This window comes from Symphalangus syndactylus, chromosome 13 (genome assembly GCF_028878055.3).
Source record: "Symphalangus syndactylus isolate Jambi chromosome 13, NHGRI_mSymSyn1-v2.1_pri, whole genome shotgun sequence".
NCBI lineage: Eukaryota > Metazoa > Chordata > Mammalia > Primates > Hylobatidae > Symphalangus > Symphalangus syndactylus.
Window position 1 is genome coordinate 38768221 of NC_072435.2, and position 20461 is coordinate 38788681.

The 20461-nt window shown below is 47.3% G+C and overlaps 1 protein-coding gene and 1 pseudogene across 5 annotated transcripts in view; one reads left to right on the forward strand and one right to left on the reverse strand.

The window, feature by feature from the left end:
* Window positions 1-1949, forward strand: LOC129460908 (phosphoglycerate kinase 1-like; annotated as a pseudogene).
* An 11077-nt stretch (window positions 1950-13026) lies between these two features.
* ZNF490 (zinc finger protein 490) overlaps window positions 13027-20461 on the reverse strand; it is a 34935-nt gene continuing 27500 nt past the window's right edge. For all 5 annotated transcript variants that reach the window (XM_055239417.2, XM_055239419.2, XM_063616112.1 and 2 more), the window contains one exon: window positions 13027-20238. In XM_055239417.2, the coding sequence (XP_055095392.1) occupies window positions 18999-20238 (1240 nt within the window). In that variant the 3' untranslated portion in view covers window positions 13027-18998. The remainder of the gene's footprint in view (window positions 20239-20461) is intronic.

Below are 20461 nucleotides of genomic sequence, written 5' to 3' on the forward strand. Positions count from 1 at the left end.
AGCCTCCCGAGCACACATTGGTAGCCGGCTTCCTCGCTGTCTGAATCACCGAGCTGTCTCCCCAGCTGTATTTCCAAAATGTCGCTTTCTAACAAGCTAATGCTGGACAAGCTGGATGTGAAAGGGAAGCCGGTTGTTATGAGAGTCGACTTCAATTTTCCTATGAAGAACAACCAGATAACAAACAACCGGAGGATTAAGGCTGCTGTCCCAAGCATCAAATTCTGCTTGGACAATGGATCCAAGTCAGTAGTCCTTATAAGCCACCTAGGCTGGCCTGATGGTGTCCCTGTGCCTGACAAGTACTCCTCAGAGCCAGTTGCTGTAGAACTCAAATCTCTGCTGGGCAAGGATGTTCTGTTCTTGAAGGACTGTGTAGGCCCAGAAGTGGAGAAAGCTTATACCAACCCAGCTGCTGGGTCTGTCATCCTGCTGGAGAACCTCCACTTTCATGTGGAGGAAGAGGCAGGGAAAAGATGCTCCTGGGAACAAGGCTAACGCTGAGCCAGCCAAATTAGAAGCTTTCCAAGCTTCACTTCCCAAGCTAGGGGATGTCTACGTCAATGATGCTTTTGGCACTGCTCACAGGGCCCACAGCTCCATGGCAGAAGTCAATCTGCTACAGAAGGCTGGTGGTTTTTTGATGAAGAAGGAGCTGAACTACTTTGCTGAGGCCTTGGAGAGCCCAGAGCAACCCTTCCTGGCCATCCTGGGAAGAGCTAAAGTTGCAGACAAGATCCAGCTGATCAAGAATATGCTGGGCAAAATCAATGAGATGATTATTGGTGGTGGAATGGCTTGTACCTTCCTTAAGGTGCTCAACAACATGGAGATTAGCACTTCTCTGTTTGATGAAGAAGGACCCAAGATTGTCAAAGACCTAATGTCCAAAGTTGAGAAGAATGGTGTGAAGATTATCTTGCCTGTTGACTTTGTCACTGCTGGCAAGTTTGATGAGAATGCCAAGACTGGCCAAGCCACTGTGGCTTCTGGCATACCTGCTGGCTGGCTGGGCTTGGACTGTAGTCGTGAAAGCAGCAAGAAGTATGCTTAGGCTGTCACTCAGGCTAAGCAGATTGTGTGGAATGGTCCTGTGGGTTTTTTGGGGGGTTTTTGTTTGTTTGTTTGTTTTTTGAGATGGAGTCTTACTCTGTCACCCAGGCTGGAGTGCAATGGCACGGTCTTGGCTCACTGCAACCTCCGCCTCCCTGATTCAAGTGATTTTCCCGCCTCGGCCTCCCGAGTAGCTGGGACTACTGGTGCGTGCCACCACATCTGGCTAATTTTTGTATTTTTAGTAGAGACTGGGGTTTCACCATGTTGACCAGGCTGGTCTTGAACTCCTGACCTCATGATCTGCCCACCTTGGCCTCCCAAAGTGCTGGGATTACAGGCATAAGCCACCACGCCTGGCCTTCTGTGGGGGTTTTTGAATGGGAAGCTTTTGCCCGGGGAACCAAAGCCCTCATGGAAGAGGTGGTGAAAGCCACTTCTAGGGGCTGCATCACCATCATAGGTGGTGGAGACACTGCCACTTGCTGTGCAAAATGGAACATGGAGGATAAAGTCAGCCATGTGAGCACTGGGGGTGGTGCCAGTTTAGAGCTCCTAGAAGGTAAAGTCCATCCTGGGGTTGATGCTCTTGACAATATTTAGTACTTTCCTGCCTTTTAGTTCCTGTGCACAGCCCCTAAGTCAACTTAGCATTTTCTGCATCTCCACTTGGCATTAGCTAAAACTTTCCATGTCAAGATTCAGCTAGTGGCCAAGAGATGCAGTGCCAGGAACCCTTAAATGGTTACACAGAATCTCAGCTCATCTTTACTGCAAAAATTCAAAAAGTGAGGCGGGAGGATCGCTTGAGCCCGGGAGGTTGAGGCTGCAATGAGCCATAATCTTGCCACTGCACTACCTGGGAGTGACACCCTGTCTCGAAAAAAACAACAACAACAACAACAAACTGGCACTCCACATTCAAAGGGAAGAGAATTAAACTCCACTATTTATTTATTTATTTATTTTTATTTTATTTTTTTTTTTTTGAGACGGAGTCTCGCTCTGTCGCCCAGGCTGGAGTGCAGTGGCGCAATCTCGGCTCACTGCAAGCTCCGCCTCCCGGGTTCACGCCATTCTCCTGCCTCAGCCTCTCCGAGTAGCTGGGACTACAGGCGTCCGCCACCACGCTCGGCTAATTTTTTTTTGTCTTTTTTTAGTAGAGACGGGGTTTCACCGTGGTCTCGATCTCCTGACCTCGTGATCCGCCCGCCTCGGCCTCCCAAAGTGCTGGGATTACAAGCGTGAGCCACCGCGCCCGGCCAAACTCCACTATTTAAAGGGACTAAATGTTTCTGTCTCCCACCTCCAATAAATTAATATAATAAATCCCTAACCTCCAGTGTGCTGGTATTTGGAGTTGTGGCCTCTGGGAGATAATTGGTGAGGTCATGAGGGTGGGGCACTCATGATGGAATGAGTTAACTTATAAGAAGAGACACCAGGCCCGGGCGCAGTGGCTCACGCCTGTAATCCCAGCACTTTGGGAGGCCAAGGTGGGCGGATCATGAGGTCAGGAGATCGAGACCATTGTGGCTAACACTGTGAAACCCCATCTCTACTAAAACTACAAAAAATTAGCCGGGCGTGGTGGCAGGCACCTGTGGTCCCAGCTACTTGGGAGCCTGAGGCAGGAGAATGGCATGAACCCAGGAGGCGGAGGTTGCAGTAAGCCGAGATCGTGCCACTGCACTCCAGCCTGGGCGACAGAGCGAGACTCCATCTAAAAAAAGAAGAGACACCAGAACACCAGGCTGGGCACGGTGGCTCACACCTGTAATCCCAGCACTTTGGGAAGCTGAGGCAGGAGGATCCTTTGAGCCCAAGAGTTTGAGGTTGCAGTGAGCTATGATTGTGCCACAGCACTCCAGCCTGCGTGACAAAGCGAGAACCTGCCTCAATAATAATAATAACAGGCCGAGTGTGGTGGCTCACACCTGTAATCCCAGCACTTTGGGAGGCCTAGGTGGGTGATCACCTGAGATCAGGAGTTCGAGACCAGTCTGGCCAAAATGGTGAAACCCCATCTCTACTAAAGATACAAAATTAGCTGGCCATGGTGGCGGGCACCTGTAATCACAGCTACTTCGGAGGCTGAGGCAGGAGAATCACTTGAACCCAGGAGGTAGAGGTTGCAGTGAGCCAAGATCGCGCCACTGCACTTCATCCTGGACGACAGGGTGAGACTCCGTCTCAAATAATACTACTACTAATAAATAATAATAATAATGAAAAGACACCAGCGACCTCTCTTTCTCTCTGTCTTTCTCTCTGTCACCCCCATGCCCTCTTCCCAACTTGAGGACACAACCAGAAAGTAGCCGTCTTTGAGCCAGGAAGAAAGCCCTCACCAAGAACACAATCTACTGTCATTTTGAACTTGGACTTCATGGTGTCAAGAATCGTATTTTGTTATCGTATTGTATTTTGTTATTTTGTAATTGTATTTTGTTATAGTGGCTCAAGTAGAGTAAAAGACAGAAATGGCAAGAAAGTTAAACCCATCTCACTAGAGGTTTGTCATGGAGGAGACAGAGCGTTGGGTTTAGGCCTGAGCTTTGGAGTTGGAAAGAATTGAGTTCACACCTAGGCTGGGGACCTTGAACAAGTCCCTTGAGTTCTCTGAACCTCAATAGCCCCTTCTGTACAATGAAGATAATAAAGCTGTTGTGAATGCACCTTGAAACTGCAAGACACATGTCTAAGCACCAGGTAGGCACTCAATAAATAGAGGTAGTTCTATTCTTTTTATTAATGTCTTTCTAGTTGGTCATGCTAATGATATAGTGGGACAGGCAGAACTGGGTCTTCAAGACTTCAGGTGCCAGGCTGAGGAGCTTGGACTTCTACTTGAGAGCACTAGGGAGCCGTGGGAGGTGTGTGAGCAGGGAAGAGACAGAAAAATGTCCCTTTGGTGCTGAGGTGAATGACTAGGAATTGAAGTTTGGGAGACCAAGGACACTTTGACAAGTACCCAGGTGAATGTCTAGACCTGGGTGGTGGCAATCGGGATGATGGGAGTGAGAAGAAATAAGTAGGCCGGGCTTGGTGGCTCATGCCTGTAATCCCAGCACTTTGGGAGGCCAAGGTGGGTGGATCACCTGCGGTCAGGAGTTCAAGACCAGCCTGGCCAACAATGGTGAAACTCTGTCTCTCCTAAAAATACAAAAATTACCCAGGTGGGGCCGGGCGCAGTGGCTCACGCCTGTAATCCCAGTACTTTGGGAGGCCAAGGCGGGCAGATCACGAGGTTAGGAGTTCGAGACCGGGCTGACCAACATGGTGAAACTCTGTCTCTACTAAAAATACAAAAATTAGCCAGGCGTGGTGGTACGTGTCTGTAATCCCAGCTACTCGGGAGGCTGAGGCAGGAGAATTGTTTCAACCCAGGAGGTGGAGGTTGCAGTGAGCCGAGATCATGCTACTGCACTCCAGCCTGGGCAACAAGAGTGAAACTCTGTCTCAGAAAAAGAAAAAAAAAATTATCCAGGCATGGTGGCAGGTACCTGTAATCACAGCTGCCCGGGAGGCTGAGGCAGGAGAATCGCATGAACCCGGGAGGTGAAGGTTGCAGTGAGCCGAGATCGCACCACTGCACTCCCGCCTGGGTGACAGAGTGAGGCTCCGTCTCAAAAAAATAATAATAATAATAAATAAATACATACATAAATAAGTAGTTAAGTAGTTCAAGATGAGTATTGGGTATAGGGCTTGAATGGTAACTCCACGACCCAGGTCGGAAGTAGCAGTTAAGAGGGGTTGGGGTCAGGGTATCAATGTCAGTTTTCACTTTGCCTAGAATGTTTTTTCTCGTTGTGTCTTCCTGAAATATTCTTACTGGTCCTTGGAGACACTGCCCAAAGATCCCTCCTCTGAGAATCTCCCTGGAACATGTGTGGTCCTGCAAAGCTGCTGCTCATGATGTTATCCTACAAACATCCAAATCCCAGCATATGAGTTTCTCTAGGGCAGTCTCTGGCTGGTTCCATTGTAGGATCTGTCCAGGCCCTGCATATGCCTGGTACCAAAAAAGGAAACTGGGTCTGCAGGACGTTGCTGCAGTTCAGGTGCTGGCCGCGTGGGGGCAGAAGTGCACAGGTCAAAGCGTCTGGAAAAAGCCCTCAGGCTGCAGGACCAGCAGAGCATCACCCAGGACGTCCCTGGTTGAGAACTACGTCTTTTTATTCGTTTTAAAGGGGCGCGAGGCACTAGGACCCAGTTTTGTCCACCTAACTCACCCACCCAGCGACACAAGCCCCGCAGCCCATAGCTGGAGGATATTTACGCAAAACCTAAATCAGATCAGTCTTTCCTCTGCTCAGAACTTTTTTTTTTTTTTTTTGAGGGAGGGAGTCTTGCTCTGTCGCCCAGACTGGAGTGCAATGGTGCAATCTCGGCTTGCTGCAACCTCCGCCTCCCAGGTTCATGTAACTCTCCTGCCTCAGCCTCCCGAATAGCTGGGATTACAGATGTGGGCCACCACGCCCAGCTAATTTTTGTATTTTTAATAGAGACGGGGTTTCACCATGTTGGTCGGGCTGGTCTCGAACTCCTGACCTCAAGTGATCCACCTGCCTCGGCCTCCCAAAGTGCTGGGATTACAGGCATGAGCCACCATGCCCAGCCTGCTCAGAACCATTTGTTTGTGGCTCCCACTTAACCCAGTGGAAGTGCTGAAATAATCTAAACATTTTACATGGCATTTACAGATGCGATATTTTATTCTTTAATCCTTTAAAATTTCTCCATCAATAAAACTCTTTAGAAGTCCTTAGCAGTTGTTACAAATCTAAAAAATAAATATACAAATAAGTGGTAATGTATGTTCTCTCAAACATTCTGACACTACTTCTAAACTCAACCAAATTGTGACATACTTTTCCATTTAAAATTACCAGTCTTGGCTGGACGCAGTGGCTCACGCCTGTAATCCCAGCACTTTGGGAGGCCAAGGCTGGTGGATCAACTGAGGTCAGGAGTTCAAGACCAGCCTGGCCAACATGATGAAACCCCGTCTCTACTAAAAATACAAAAAAGTTAGCCGTGTGTGGTGGCCAGCGCCTATAATCTCAGTTACTTGGGAGGCTGAGGCAGGAGAATCGCTTGAGCCTGGGAGGCAGAGGTTGCAGTGAGCCGAGATTGCGCCATTGCACTCCAGCCTGGGCAACAAAAGCAAAACTCCGTCTTTTTTTTTTTTTGAGACGGAATCTCGCTCTGTTGCCAGGCTGGAGTGCAGTGGCATGATCTCAGCTCACTGCAACCTCCGCTTCCTGGGTTCAAGCGATTCTCCTGCCTGAGCCTCCTGAGTAGCTGGGACTACAGGTGTGTGCCACCAGACCCAGCTACTTTTTTGTATTTTTAGTAGAGATGGGGTTTCACCATGTTGGCCAGGATGGTCTCGATCTCTTGACCTCGTGATCCACCTGCCTCAGCCTCCCAAAGTGCTGGGATTACAGGCGTGAGCCACCGCACCCGGCGAAACTCCGTCTTTAAAAAAAAAAAAAAAAAAATTACCAGTCCTGGCCAGGCGTGATGTCTCCCGCCTATAATCCCAGCACTCTGGGAGGCCGAAGCGTGTGGATTACTTGAGGTCAGGAGTTCAAGACCAGGCTGGCCAATGTGGTGAAACCCCGTCTCTACTAAAAACACGAAAATTAGCCAGGGATTGTGGTGCATGCCTGTAATCCCAACTATTTGGGAGGCTGAGGCAGGAGAGTCAGTTGAACCCAGAAGGTGGAGGTTGCAGTGAGCCTAGATCATGTCAGTGCACTCCAGCCTGGGCGATAGAGCAAGACTCTGTCTAAAAAAAAAAGAGCCGGGCGCGGTGGCTCACGCTTGTAATCCCAGCACTTTGGGAGGCCGAGGCGGGCGGATCACGAGGTCAGGAGATCGAGACCACGGTGAAACCCCGTCTCTACTAAAAAAATACAAAAAATTAGCCGGGCGTGGTGGCGGGCGCCTGTAGTCCCAGCTACTCGGAGAGGCTGAGGCAGGAGAATGGCGTGAACCCGGGAGGCGGAGCTTGCAGTGAGCCGAGATCGCGCCACTGCACTCCAGCCTGGGCGAAAGAGCAAGACTCCGTCTCAAAAAAAAAAAGAAAAAAAAAAAAAAGGCCGGGCGTGGTGGCTCACGCCTATAATCCTAGCACTTTGGGAGGCTGAGGTGGGCAGATTGCCTGAGCTCAGGAGTTCAAGACCAGCTTGGGCAACATGGTGAAACCCTGTCTCTATTAAAAATACAAAAATTGGCCGGGCGCGGTGGCTCACGCTTGTAATCCCAGCACTTTGGGAGGCCGAGGCGGGCGGATCAGAAGGTCAGGAGATCGAGACCACGGTGAAACCCCGTCTCTACTAAAAATACAAAAAAAAAAAAATCCTGTAGTCCCAGCTACTCGGAGAGGCTGAGGCAGGAGAATGGCGTGAACCCGGGAGGCGGAGCTTGCAGTGAGCCGAGATTGCGCCACTGCACTCCAGCCTGGGCGACAGAGCGAGACTCCGTCTCAAAAAAAAAAAAAATACAAAAATTAACCAGGTGTGGTGGTGGGCGCCTGTAATCATAGCTGCCCAAGAGGCTGGGGAAGGAGGATCACCTGAACTTGGTTGCAGTGAGCTGAGATCTTGCCCACTGCCCTCCAGCCCAGGCAACAGAGTGAGATTCTGTCTCAAAAAAAAAAAAAAAAAAAAAAAGTATTGAACTGTGGCTAATGATGTGAGCAATGAAGAATTAGGCGGGAAGTGTACAGATTTGTGTAATTTATATTAACATGCATAAAAATCGAGATGGATGAAGCGATACCTACAAAAAGATTAAAACAAGCTGGGCGCGGTGGCTCACACCTGTAATCCCAGCACTTTGGGAGGCCAAGCCGGGCGGATCACCTGAGGTCAGGAGTTCGGACCAGCCTGACCAACATGGAGAAAACCTCTCTCTACTAAAAATATAAAATTAGCCGGGTGTAGTGGCGCATGCCTGTAATCCAAGCTACTCAGAAGGCTGAAGCAGGAGAATCCCTTGAACCTGCGAGGCAGAGGTTGCGGTGAACCGAGATCATGCCATTGCACTCCAGCCTGTGCAGCAAGAGTGAAACTCCATCTAAAAAAAGAAATAAAAAACACACAAAAATATGTTCAAATATTAATTGCGTTATCTAGGGGTATGTGAGTGTTTAAGAGAACCTAAATCCTGTTATCCATAATAGCTACACCATTTTACATTCCCACTAACAATGAAAAGCATTCCAAATTCTATGGATCCTCACCAGCACTTGTTCTTTTCTGTGATTTTGATAAACGTGAAGAATTATCTCTTTGTGCTTTTGATCTTCATTTCTCTTATGACTTGTGATGTTGAACATCTATTCCTATGGGGGGCATTCTTTTTTCTTTTGCATATTTTAGAGACAGGGTCTCACTCTCTCACCCTGGAGTGCAGTAGTGCAATCATAGCTCACTGCAGCCTCGAACTCCTGGACTCAAGAGACACTCCTGCCTCGATCCCAAAATGCTGGGATTACAGGCATGAGCTACTGTACCGGCCAATATCAAGACACTTTTCCAAGTGATGAGACCAGCCATTTAGTCTATCCTTAAAGAACTGAGTCATGGAAATTTAATCATGTCAATAGTCTTTTTTACATTATTAACCAAACAAAAATGAGTTCCTTTTAAAGATTTTTTTAAGATTAGGAAATAGCTGGGCTTGGTGGCTCAAGCCTGTAATCCCAGCACTTTGGGAGGCTGATTGCTTAAATCCAGGAGTTTGAAACTAGCCTGGCCAACATGCCGAAATCCTGTCTTCACAAAAAAATACAAAAAATTATCAAGGTGAGGTGGTGCATACCTGTAATCTCAGCCACTGGGGAGGCTGAGGTGGGAGGATCACCTGAGCCTGGGGAAGTTGAGGCTGCAGTGAGCCCTGATCCTACCACTGCACTCCAGCCTGGGCAACAAAGTGAGATCCTGCCTCCCAAAAAAAGTTGGAGCAGGGAGGCCAGGCACGGTGGCTCACGCCTGTAATCCTAGCACTTTGAGAGGCTGAGGTGGGTGGATCATGAGGTCAGGAGATCGAGACCATCCTGGCTAACATGGTGAAACCCCGTCTCTACTAAAAATACAAAAAAATTAGCTGGGGGTGGTGGTGGGCGCCTGTAGTCCCAGCTACTCGGGAGGCTGAGGCAGGAGAATGGCGTGAACCTGGGAGGCAGAGCTTGCAGTGAGCCTAGATCGCACCACTGCACTTCAGCCTGGGCGACCGAGCAAGACTCCGTCTCAAAAAAAAAAAAAAAAAAAAATTGGAGCGGGGAGGAGGAGCCACATCAAGATGGTACGGTGGATGCCTAATGATTTTGGAATAAAACTCTCCAAAATTGTTCTTGTTCGACAAAAGGAATGTGCAGGAGCACTGTCGTGGTGGTGAAGGACCCTCTGGTGGAGCTTTCCTGGATATTTTTCTGCCAAAGCTTTGGCTGACTTTCTCAAAACATTCATAATAAGCAGAGGTTTTTATTCTTTGACCTTCCAGAAGGTCACACTTAGAACTATGTTTTTTGTTTTGGCTTGTTTTTTTTGAGACAGTCTCACTTTGTCATCCAGGCTGGAGTGCAGTGGCCCGATCTCGGCTCACTGCAACCTCTGCTTCCCAGGTTCAAGCGATTGTACTGCCTCAGCTTCCCAAGTACCTGGAATTACAGGCGTGCGGCACCACGCCCGGCTAATTTTTGTATTTTTAGTAGAGATGGGGGTTCTCTATCTCAGCCAGGTTGGTCTCGAAATCCTGGCTTCAAGTGATCCACCCACCACAGCCTCCCGAGGGGCTAGGATTACAGGTGTGAGACACTGTGACCGGCTGGTACTATGTTTTGAACATAGGAATTGTGAGGCCTCTTGCTTTGTTCTTGTTTTTCAAGATTGTTTTGGATATTTGAGATCCTTGGAAGTTTCATATACATTTTGAGATTCTTTTTTCTATTTTTGCAAAAAAAAATGCCATTGAATTTGTTATGAATTGCATTGAATCTGTAAATCACTTTGAGTAGTGATTTACAATTGGATAATTTCACAATATTAAGTAGTCTAATCTATGAACTTGGGATGTTGTGAGAATATAGAGAAAAACAAATCAACACAATACCTCTGAGTGTTAGGCTTTTCCACATACACCCAGAAAGCGATTTTGCAGAGGATTCTCCAGCGGACACCAGCTAGATATCCTCAAATTCTATTCAATTCCAATACTATCTATCTGGAGATAGCATCACATCCTAAAGATTAAGGACAATGTTCCACAAGACCGTCCCTCATTTTAGATGCCAGTCACAAGCCAGGGCCTCTAGAACTTCTGACCAACCAGCTTAAACATTGGGGTTCCGAAAACCCCTTCCTTGAGTTTAATTAGTGTGATACTTGAATGTCAACGTGATTGAAGGATGCAAAATATTGTCCCTGGTTGTGTCTGTGAGGGTGTTGCCAAAGGAGATTAACATTTAAGTCAGTGGACTGGAAGAGGCAGACCCACCCTCAATTTGGGTGGGCACCATCTAATCAGCTGCCAGCGTGGCTAGAATAAAGCAGGCAGAAGAAAATGCAAGGAGCTGACTTGTTGAGTCTTTCCGTCTTCATCTTTCTCTTGTGCTGGATACTTCCTGCCCTCAAACATCAGACTTCAAATTCTTCAGCTTTTAGATCCTTGGACATACACCAGTGATTTGCCAGGGTCTCTCGGGCCTTTGGCCACAGACCAAAGGCTACACTGTCGGCTTCCCTAACTTTTGAGGTTCACTCTTGTTGCCCAGGCTGGAGTGCAATGGCGTGATCTCAACTCACTGCAACCTCTACCTCCCAAGTTCAAGCAATTCTCCTGCCTCAGCCTCCCAAGTAGCTGGGATTACAGGTGTGAGCCACTTGCCCAGCCTAGCTTAAATTTTTAAACAAAACTTCTCTCTTCCTTTTTTTTTTTTTTTTTGTTTGTTTGTTTTTGAGACGGAGTCTCGCTCTGTTGCCCAGGCTAGAGTGCAATGGCGTGATCTCGGCTCACTGCAACCTCCCGGGTTCAAGCCATTTTCATGTCTCAGCCTCCCGAGTAGCTGGGATTACAGGCGCCCACCACTGCACCTGGCTAATTTTTGTATTTTTAGTAGAGAATGGTTTTCGCCATGTTGGTCAGGTTGGTCTCGAACTCCTGACCTCAGGTGATCCGCCCGCCTCGGCCTCCCAAAGTGCTGGGATTACAGGCGTGAGCCAGCGCGCCCGGCCTACTTCTCTCTTCCTTAACCAATTGCAAATGTGATCTTTGAATCTACCTGTGACTTATGAGCCCCACTTCAAAGTATTCCATCCTTTTAAGCTTATACCATTGTGTAACCTCCATGTACTGACTTATGATTTTGCCTGTAGCCTCTGCTTTCCTGAAATTTACCCCTGCTTTTCTGTGTGTGTCTGTGTGTGTTTCCTCTGCTGTCTTTACAATACTCCTGCCTTTAAAAACTCTTACCTGCAGCCACGTGCGGTGGCTTACCCCTGTAATCCCAGCACTTTGGGAGGCCAAGGTGGGCAGATCACCCAAGGTCAGGAGTTCAAGACCAGCCTGGCCAACATGGTGAAACCCCGTCTCTACTAAAAATACAAAAAATTAGCCAGGCTTGGCGGCACATACCTGTAATCCCAGCTACTCAGGGTAGGGGGAGGCTGAGGCAGGAGAATTGCTTAAACCCAGGAGGCAGAGGTTGCAGTGAGCCGAGATTTCACCATTGCACTCCAGCCTGGGCGACAGAGCAAGATTCCGTCTCAGAAAAACAAAACAAAACAAAAAACCCAAAAAACTCTTACCTGCAAGCTATTGGGAGGTCAAGTCAGGCCAGGTGAGGTGGCTCACTCCTGTAATCTCAGCACTTTGGGAGGCCGAAGCGGGTGGATCACAAGGTCAGGAGTTCGAGACCAGCCTGACCAACATGGTGAAGTCCCATCTCTACTAAAAATACAAAAAATTAGCCAGGTGTGGTGGCACGCACCTGTATTCCCAGCTACTTGGGAGGCTGAGGCGGGAGAATAGCTTGAACTCAGGAGGTGGAGGTTGCAGTGAGCTGAGATTGCGCCACTGCACTTCGCCTGGGCGACAGAGTGAGAGTCTGTCTCAGCACTTCTGCCTGGGTCATAGAGCAAGACTCTGTCTCAAAATAAATAAATAAATAAATCATAGAGTGTACCTTCTTACATTTAGTGGGATTCCCAGATATAACTGATTCCTGGGATTGATTAATCCCATGAAGGATTGTCAGTTAGTGCATTACAGAGATGTTAAAATTAAAAATTTTAACCCGGGAGGCGGAGGTTGCAGTGAGTTGAGATCGCGCCACTGCACTCCAGCCTGGGCGACAGAGAGACTCCATCTATAAATAAATTAATTAATTAAATAAATGGGGCCTAGCTATGCTGACCAGGCTGGTCTCAACTTCCTGGGATAAAGTAATGCTCCCACCTTGTGTCCTAAAGCACTGGGATTACAGGCATGAGCTACTATGCCTGGCCTCATGTTGAAATCTGATCTCCAAAGCAGCTGTTTTGAGAGGTGCGGCCAGGTGGCAGGTGTTTGGGTCAAAAAGGCAACTCCATCACAATAGATTACCGCCCTTCTGTTATTGCTTTCACAGGAATGGTTCCCACGAGAGTGGGTTATTAAAGGGTCTGTCTTCCTTGATGTCCTCTTACTTCCTGCCTCACAACGTGATCTCTGCACACGCTGGCTCCCCTTCTGCTTTCTGCTGCAAATGTAGGCAGGTGAAACCCTCACCAGATGCAGCCTGAACAAGATTTTACTAATGAGAAGAGCACCAAGTCTTTCATGAGGGATCTACCCTATGACTTAAACACCTCCCAGTAGACCTAAAACCACCACGCTGGACCACATTTCAATGAACTATGGAGAAGACACTGAAACCCTAGCAGGAATTTCCTGGATGACAACAGATGCTTTTCATAATTTAAGGATACTGGGATTTATTCAGGTTTGAACTAATACATTTGTTGAGCTACAGGAATGCCACGCGGGTTGTCCCTTATAACCCAGAGGATCAGGGTCTCTGTTGAGATGGAGGCATGGGCGGCGGCAGCAGCAGAGGTACTTAAAGGTCCAGCTGAGCGTGAACTTCCGGACACCATCTAATGGTAGCTTCCCTACCTTCTCTTCTTTCTTATTTTTCCTTTTTTTTTTTTTTTTTTTGAGATGGAGTCTCACTCTGCTGCCCAGGTTGAAGTGCAGTGGGGCAATCTTAGCTCACTGCAACCTCCACCTCCCAGGTTCAAGTGATACTCCTGCCTCAGTCTCCTGAGTAGCTGGGATTACAGGTGTGAGCTGCCATGCCCAGCCTTTTTTTTTTTTTTTTTTAAGACAGAGTCTTACCCTGTCGCCCAGGCTGGAGTGCAGTGGTGTGATCTTGGCTCACTGCAACCTCTGCCTCCCAGGTTCAAGAGATTCCACTGCCTCAGCCTCCCGAGTAGCTGGAATTACAGGCGTCCACCACTATGCCCAGCTAATTTTTGTATTTTTAGTAGAGATGGGGTTTCACCATAACGGCCAGGCTGGTCTCAAACTCCTGACCTCAGTATCTGTCTGCCTTGGCCTCTCAAAGTGGTGGGATTACAAGCATGAGCCACCGCTGTCGCGCCTGGCTTTCTCATTTTCAAATGACTGCTCTTTCAGGAATGACCAATAATGGGGCCCCAACATGCACAAGATAAAATCTCACCACCAGACCTATAGGACAAGGCCAACACCTAGCATCAGTCCCAGCTTCATTCTACATAGAAAGGCAAAGTGAAAACTCCTAGCCCCAGACCATTTTAAGGAGGGCTCAAATCCAATACTCCTGCTCTTAAATACCAAAGACTTATAGAAACTGCCATCTTTGGTTGGCTAAATCTGGAACAGAATTTTGTTCGGCCTCAACAATGGAACACAGAGCAGCAAGCAGCAGCAGCTCAAAAAGCATGCTGGCCACCAGGTAGCAGAGCAAGTTAGCACCTGAGAGAAAGGGAAAGCTGACCTATTGCGTGGTGACCAACATCTAGACATCCTGCTGACAGTGCCAACTGTTATGGTTGCCTGAAAAGGTGTGCTTCAGATGTTGACACAGAGGGCTATGTGGTGCACATACACACTGAGAATATGAAAAGACATTACAAAAATGAGGTCTCAGGGAGAACAATGCAGGGCTCTCAAGCAAGTGTGACATGGCGTGAGAGCAAGGAAGATGGCATTCCTGTCCCTTACGAATACTGATGCAAAAATCTTGAAATAAATGCCAGAGAAGCATATAAAGCAATAGATTCAAAGCATTATGCAATATAGCCAAGTGAGATCTGTCCCTGGAACGTAAGGATGGTTCACCATATGGAAATTGATCAGTGGAATATACCATTTTAGGAAATGATGGAAAAATGACAGTCTCGACTGATGCAAAAAAACATCTGACATAATTCAACACCCATCTATGATTAAAAATCCACAATAAACTAGGAATAGAATTTACTCGAATTGCTACAGGCATATATGAAAAACCCAACAAAATCTTTGATAGTGAAAAACCATATTTTTAATATCTAATATCAGAAACAAGGATATTTGCTCTCACCAGCTCCATTCAGTGTTAAGGGGGGTGCTCCCAGGGAAATCAGGCAAGAAAATACAAGCATTCCAGCCGGGCCCGATGGCTCAAGCCTCTAATCCCAGCACTTTGGGAGGCCGAGGCAGGCAGATCACAAGATCAGATCGAGAATATCCTGGCCAACATGGTGAAACCCCATCTCTAATAAAAATAAAAAAACTAGCTGGGTATGGTGGCACACGCCTGTAATCCCAGCTACTCAGGAGGCTGAAACAGGAGAATTGCTTGAACCTGGGAGGTGGAGATTGCAGTGAGCCGAGATCATGCCACTGCAGTCCAGCTTGGTGACAGAGCGAGACTCCGTCTCAAAAAAACCAACCAACAAACAAACAAACAAAAAAACCAGCCAAGCGCAGTGGCTCATGCCTGTAATCCCAGCACTTTGGGAGACCAAGGTGGGTGGATCACAAGGTCAGGAGATTGAGACCATCCTGGTCAACATGGTGAAACTCCATCTCTTCTAAAAATACAAAAAAATTTAGCTGGGTGTGGTGGCACGCACCTATAGTCCCACATACTCGGGAGGCTGAGGCAGGAGAATCACTTGAACCCGAGAAGTGGAGTTTGCCATGAGCCAGATCGCGCCGCCACACTCCAGCCTGGCAACAGTGAGACTCCATCTCAAAAAAAAAAAAAAAAAGCATTCCATATTTAAAAACATATATAAATATATATACACGCAGCCCTCTAGACAAATATACAAAAATCACACACTTTGTCACTGTACATACAGGTGGACAGACACAAATTCACAAACCCACAGATGTAACAGCCCAGATACTAAAAGATGCTCCCAAACAGAAGGACCCCAGGTGTTCTGATCTCTTCTCCAGGTTTCTCTGGCTCCTCAGGAATAACCACCACAGTGCCTTATATATTCTCGCTTGCTTTCTTGTCTTCCAGAATGCCAGGATCAAGGGGACAGAGATATTAGCATAGCTTTGTTGACTACACCTATCAGAGGGCGTTACACAGAGGAAAATACTTAATGAATATGAATAATGTCACACAGACACATACACAAATGAGTTTTACAAAAACATCATCATAGACCCACACATACTTGTCCTTCAAAAAGTGAATGTTCTCACTCCCATTCCTGTAGCAGAGATACCCCTTAGTTCCCCAACATCTATCACAAAAGATGGCTCCTTGAGCCCATTCTGACAGTGAAGGAATCTCAAACTTCCTGACCTCCCACAGTACAATAATCATGTCTCTACAAAAGCACAACATGGCAGCCCAAGAATGTGAAAATAAGGACCTGAAATGCATTGAGTCATAATGTTCCAACCCCTCAAACTACCATAAATGTTCCTGGTGAGAGAAGCAAAGGTGTGTATCTCCTGGCTCAGCCACCAGGTCCTCCACTGCATCTCCACAGTAGCCATCACTTCCACTGAGGCCTCATCTGCCAGCAAACCTTGCTCCAGTCAGCCTCTGGACCCCAGTATCTTCACCGTGGTTTTGGATGCTGCCACCTGACCCATCCCTGCTGTTGGGGGAGGGTGGAGGCCAGAGGCCTAAAGAGTTCCGACTACAGGTCTCCAAGCGACACAAAGATCACTTCTGGGACCCAGGGAGACTGTAAGTTGTTATGAGGGTGGATGGTGACCTAGTTTCCCTCAATGCTGCCACCTCCCTTCTAAAACACACTGACTTGCTCTCTAAGAAAAGGGGGGAATGACTCCAACAAAGGACAGACCCGACCCCTATCATGCCTGTGCAATTCAGGAAAGGGAGAATTCGGTGGCTCCAGCAAGCAGTTTATTGGGAGTCGAGTTCACCTTGCCTTGTGATGTGAAGCAAGGTAGTTCCATGGCTTGTGAACCCTGACACCAGCACCTCCCATACACAACAGAGCTGGCGCTCTGCAGGGTGGGTCCTTTTCCAAAAAGAGCTAAGTGCTAGTCTCAGTGGGAGGCTAGAAAACCAGTCCTGGAGCAGGATGCATGTGACATGCACTGACGTGAGAAGGCCGGAGCATCATCAGTGCATATGCCGCTGAATATCTCAGGGTAGAATGTGCCAGAAAACAAGGAAAGCAAGTTAGGGGAGGTAAGAATTCTGAGTGTCCTACAGCTAAGACATGGCAGAGTGTGTCTGTGACTCCACCAGCAGTTTTGAGATTATTCTGACTGTGGTGGTTGGTGTAGGGTTGGTAACCGCAGGAGAGTGGATGCTGTGTGGTCAAGGGGCGTGTCCCATGACACAGGTTCTGCTTCTTCAGCCCTCTCACCTCAGAGCCACCTGCGGTTGCCACAGAGAAATTTAGATGTGAATTTTTAAACATGTTTCCCAGTAAGTATCCAAAGTGTAGTTTTGAGATGGGAAATGGAGCTGGAGACGACCTCAAAACAGCCCTGGAATAATGAAATGCTGATACTGTCTGTGAATTAGGATGTCCACAGGCAGATCCCACTTGGGGAGAACCGTAAGATGCAAACCTTTGTTTTAGAAGCACAGCATTCCCACAGTCTGACCCGAGGACACTGATGGAAACTTAAAAGGCAGACTCTGGGGTCTTCTCACTTCTCTCCAGTCATGTGTGTAAGCTGAGGGCAGGCACTGCCCTAGAGGGTGTTTCCTAACTTCTGACTGGATGCCACAAAAGGCCTGCTGGGGCCCAAGTCCTTCTTCCCCATTCCTTTAATTCTTCCTATGAAGAATCTCGACAATGGTTGCAGATGTAACTGAAGATGTTCCCATATTGCTTACATTTAAGAAGGCTGCTCTCCAGTGTGGGTGGTTTCATGGTTTTAAAATGAACTGGAGGCCGGGCGCGGTAGCTCACGCCTGTAAATCCCAGCACTTTGGGAGGCCGAGGAAGGCGGATCACGAGGTCAGGAGATCAAGACCATCCTGGCTAACACGGTGAAACCCCGTCTCCACTAAAAATACAAAAAATGAGCCGGGCATGGTGGTCGGCGCCTGTAGTCCCAGCTACTCGGGAGGCTGAGGCAGGAGAGTGCCATGAACCCAGGAGGTGGAGCTTGCAGTGAGCTGAGATCGTGCCACTGCACTCCAGGCTGGGCAACAGAGGGAGACTCCATCTCAAAAAAAAAAAGAACTCGGGGCCAGGTGTGGTGGCTCACGCCTGTAATCCCAGCACTTTGGGAGGCCAAGGCAGGTGGATTACCTGAGGTCAGGAGTTCAAGACCAGCCTGGCCAACATGGTGGAACCCCATCTCTACTAAAAATATAAAACTTAGTTGGGCATGGTGGCACGTGCCTGTAATCCCAGCTACTAGGGGGCCTGAGGCAGAAGGATTGCTTTGACCTGGGATGCAGAGGTTGCGCCACTTTCACTCCGGCCTAGGCAACAGAGTGAGACTCCATCTCAAAAAAAAAGTAAAATGAACACTTTGGGAGGCCGAGGTGGGTGGATCATTTGAGGTCAAGAGTTTAAGATCAGCCTGGTCAACATGGTGAAACACTGTCTCTACTAAAAATATAAAAATTAGCTGGGCATGGTGGTGGGCACTCGTAATCCCAGCTACTTGGAAGGCTGAGGCAGAAGAACTGCTTGAACCCAGGAGGCAGAGGTTGCAGTGAGCCAGGATCACACCACTGCACTCCAGCCTGGGGCGACAGACTCCATCTTGGGGGTGGGGAGCAGAAAAAAGGTTGGGTGCTGTGGCTCACGCCTGTAATCCCAGCACTTTGGGAGGCCAAGGTGGGCAGATTGCCTGAGGTCGGGAGTTCGAGACCAGCCTGACCAACATGGAGAAATCCCATCTCTACTAAAATTACAAAATTAGCCAGGCATGGTGGCACATGCCTGTAATCCCAGCTTCTTGGGAGGCTGTGGCAGGAGAACTGCTTGAACCTGGGAGGCGGAGGTTGCGGTGAGCCGAGATCGCACCACTGCACTCCTGGGCAACAAGAGCAAAACTACATCTCAAAAAAAACAAAAACAAAAACAAAAAACAAACCCCACAAAAGATGGGATGGATACAGAATTTTCTTTATAGTTTCTCTCCAGTATATATTCTCAGGTGTCTTTAAAAGATTATGTGAAGTGAAGGCTTTCCCACACTCCTTACATTCATAGGGTTTCTGTCCATGGAGTCCATTCACATATTTGCAATACTGCAGGAGAGTGGAAGTTCTTCCCCCATTTGTTAAATATTTCATTGCCGCATGAGTCATGTCTTCAAAGTGAATTAGGACAACTGAAGGCTTAATCACATCGTTTACATTCCTTGAATTTCTCTCCAGCGTAAGTGCTCTCATACTTCCAAAAGGAACTAATACAACTGATAGCATTACCACACTCTTTACTTTCTTAGGGCTTCTGTCTAGTATGAGTCCTTTCATGCACGTGCAAAGACTTTGAGTAACTGAAGGCTTTACCACATTGCCTACATTGAAAGGGTCTTTCTCCAGTATGAATTCTTTTGTGTACTTTCAGGGAATTTAAACAAGTGAAAGCTTTGCCACACTGCTTACACTCACACGGTTTCACTCCAGTGTGACTTCTTTCATGCCTTCGAAGGTGACTGAAGTAAATGAAGACCCGACCACACTGTTTGCATTCATAGGGTTTCTCTCTAGTATGAGTTCTTTCATGGATTCGAAAGTGAGTGGAATAAAGAAAGGCTTTACCACATTCTTTACATTCGTAAGTTTTCTCGCCAGTGTGAACTCTTTCGTGCAACTGAAGGTAACTTGAAGAATTGAAGGCTTTACCACATTGTTTACATTCATAGGGTTTTTCTCCAAAATGAGTTCTTTCGTGCACTTCACAGGAACTAGATGACTTGAAGGCTTCCCCACATTTCTTACATGTATAAGGTTGAACTCCGGTGTGGGTTTTCACGTGTTTTCGAAGGCTTGAGTGAGAAAAGAAGGCTCTCCCACATTCCCTACATACAAAAGGTTTCTCTCCAGTATGAGTTTTCTCATGACTCCGTAAGTACGTGGGACAACTGAAGGCTTTTCCACATTGCTTACATTCATAAGGTTTCTCTCCAGTGTGAGTCCTTTCGTGGGTTAGAAAAGGCTGGTAATATATAAAGGCTTTTCCACACTGTTTACATTTGTAGGGTTTCTCTCCGGTGTGATTTTTTTCATGGCGCCGAAGAGCAGTAAGATATCTGAATGCCTTCCCACATTCCTTACATTCATAGGGTGTCTCTCCAGTATGAATTCTTATATGGTTTCGAAAGGAAAAGAGAAATGCGAAGGCTTTGCCGCATTCCTTACATTCATAGGGTTTCTCTCCAGTGTGAATTCTTTCATGGGTTCGAATACTGGAGCTGCGAGTGAAGGTTTTCCCACATTCTTTACATTTATGTGGCTTCTCTCCATATTCGTGACACTCATTTGGTTTCTGTTCAGTGTGAGATCTCATGTGTCTATTAAGGGAGACCTGATGCATGAAGACTTCCCCACACACACTGCAGTCACATGGTTTTAATCCAGTAGGAGTTTCCAGGTTCGTATTAACATCAGGAATCTGGTTAGTGCTTTTTCCACATGGACGATCTTCTTTATTTTCACAGAGTGCTTCAATCATAGGACTTCTGTAAAGAATGAGTACCATATTATTAATAGTTTTGTATTAATGATCTTATATTTATTAGCAAGTACCAGAATTACATTTTAAATATCTTCAGAGAAACTGTATGTTATCTGCCCTGTCTAAATTGTTTTGAAAGCTAATATACTCAACACTCTAGAACAGGCCGTGACCATAGCTATTATCAAAATAGTCAAAAAAATTATTATTTTTTTTTTTGAGACGGA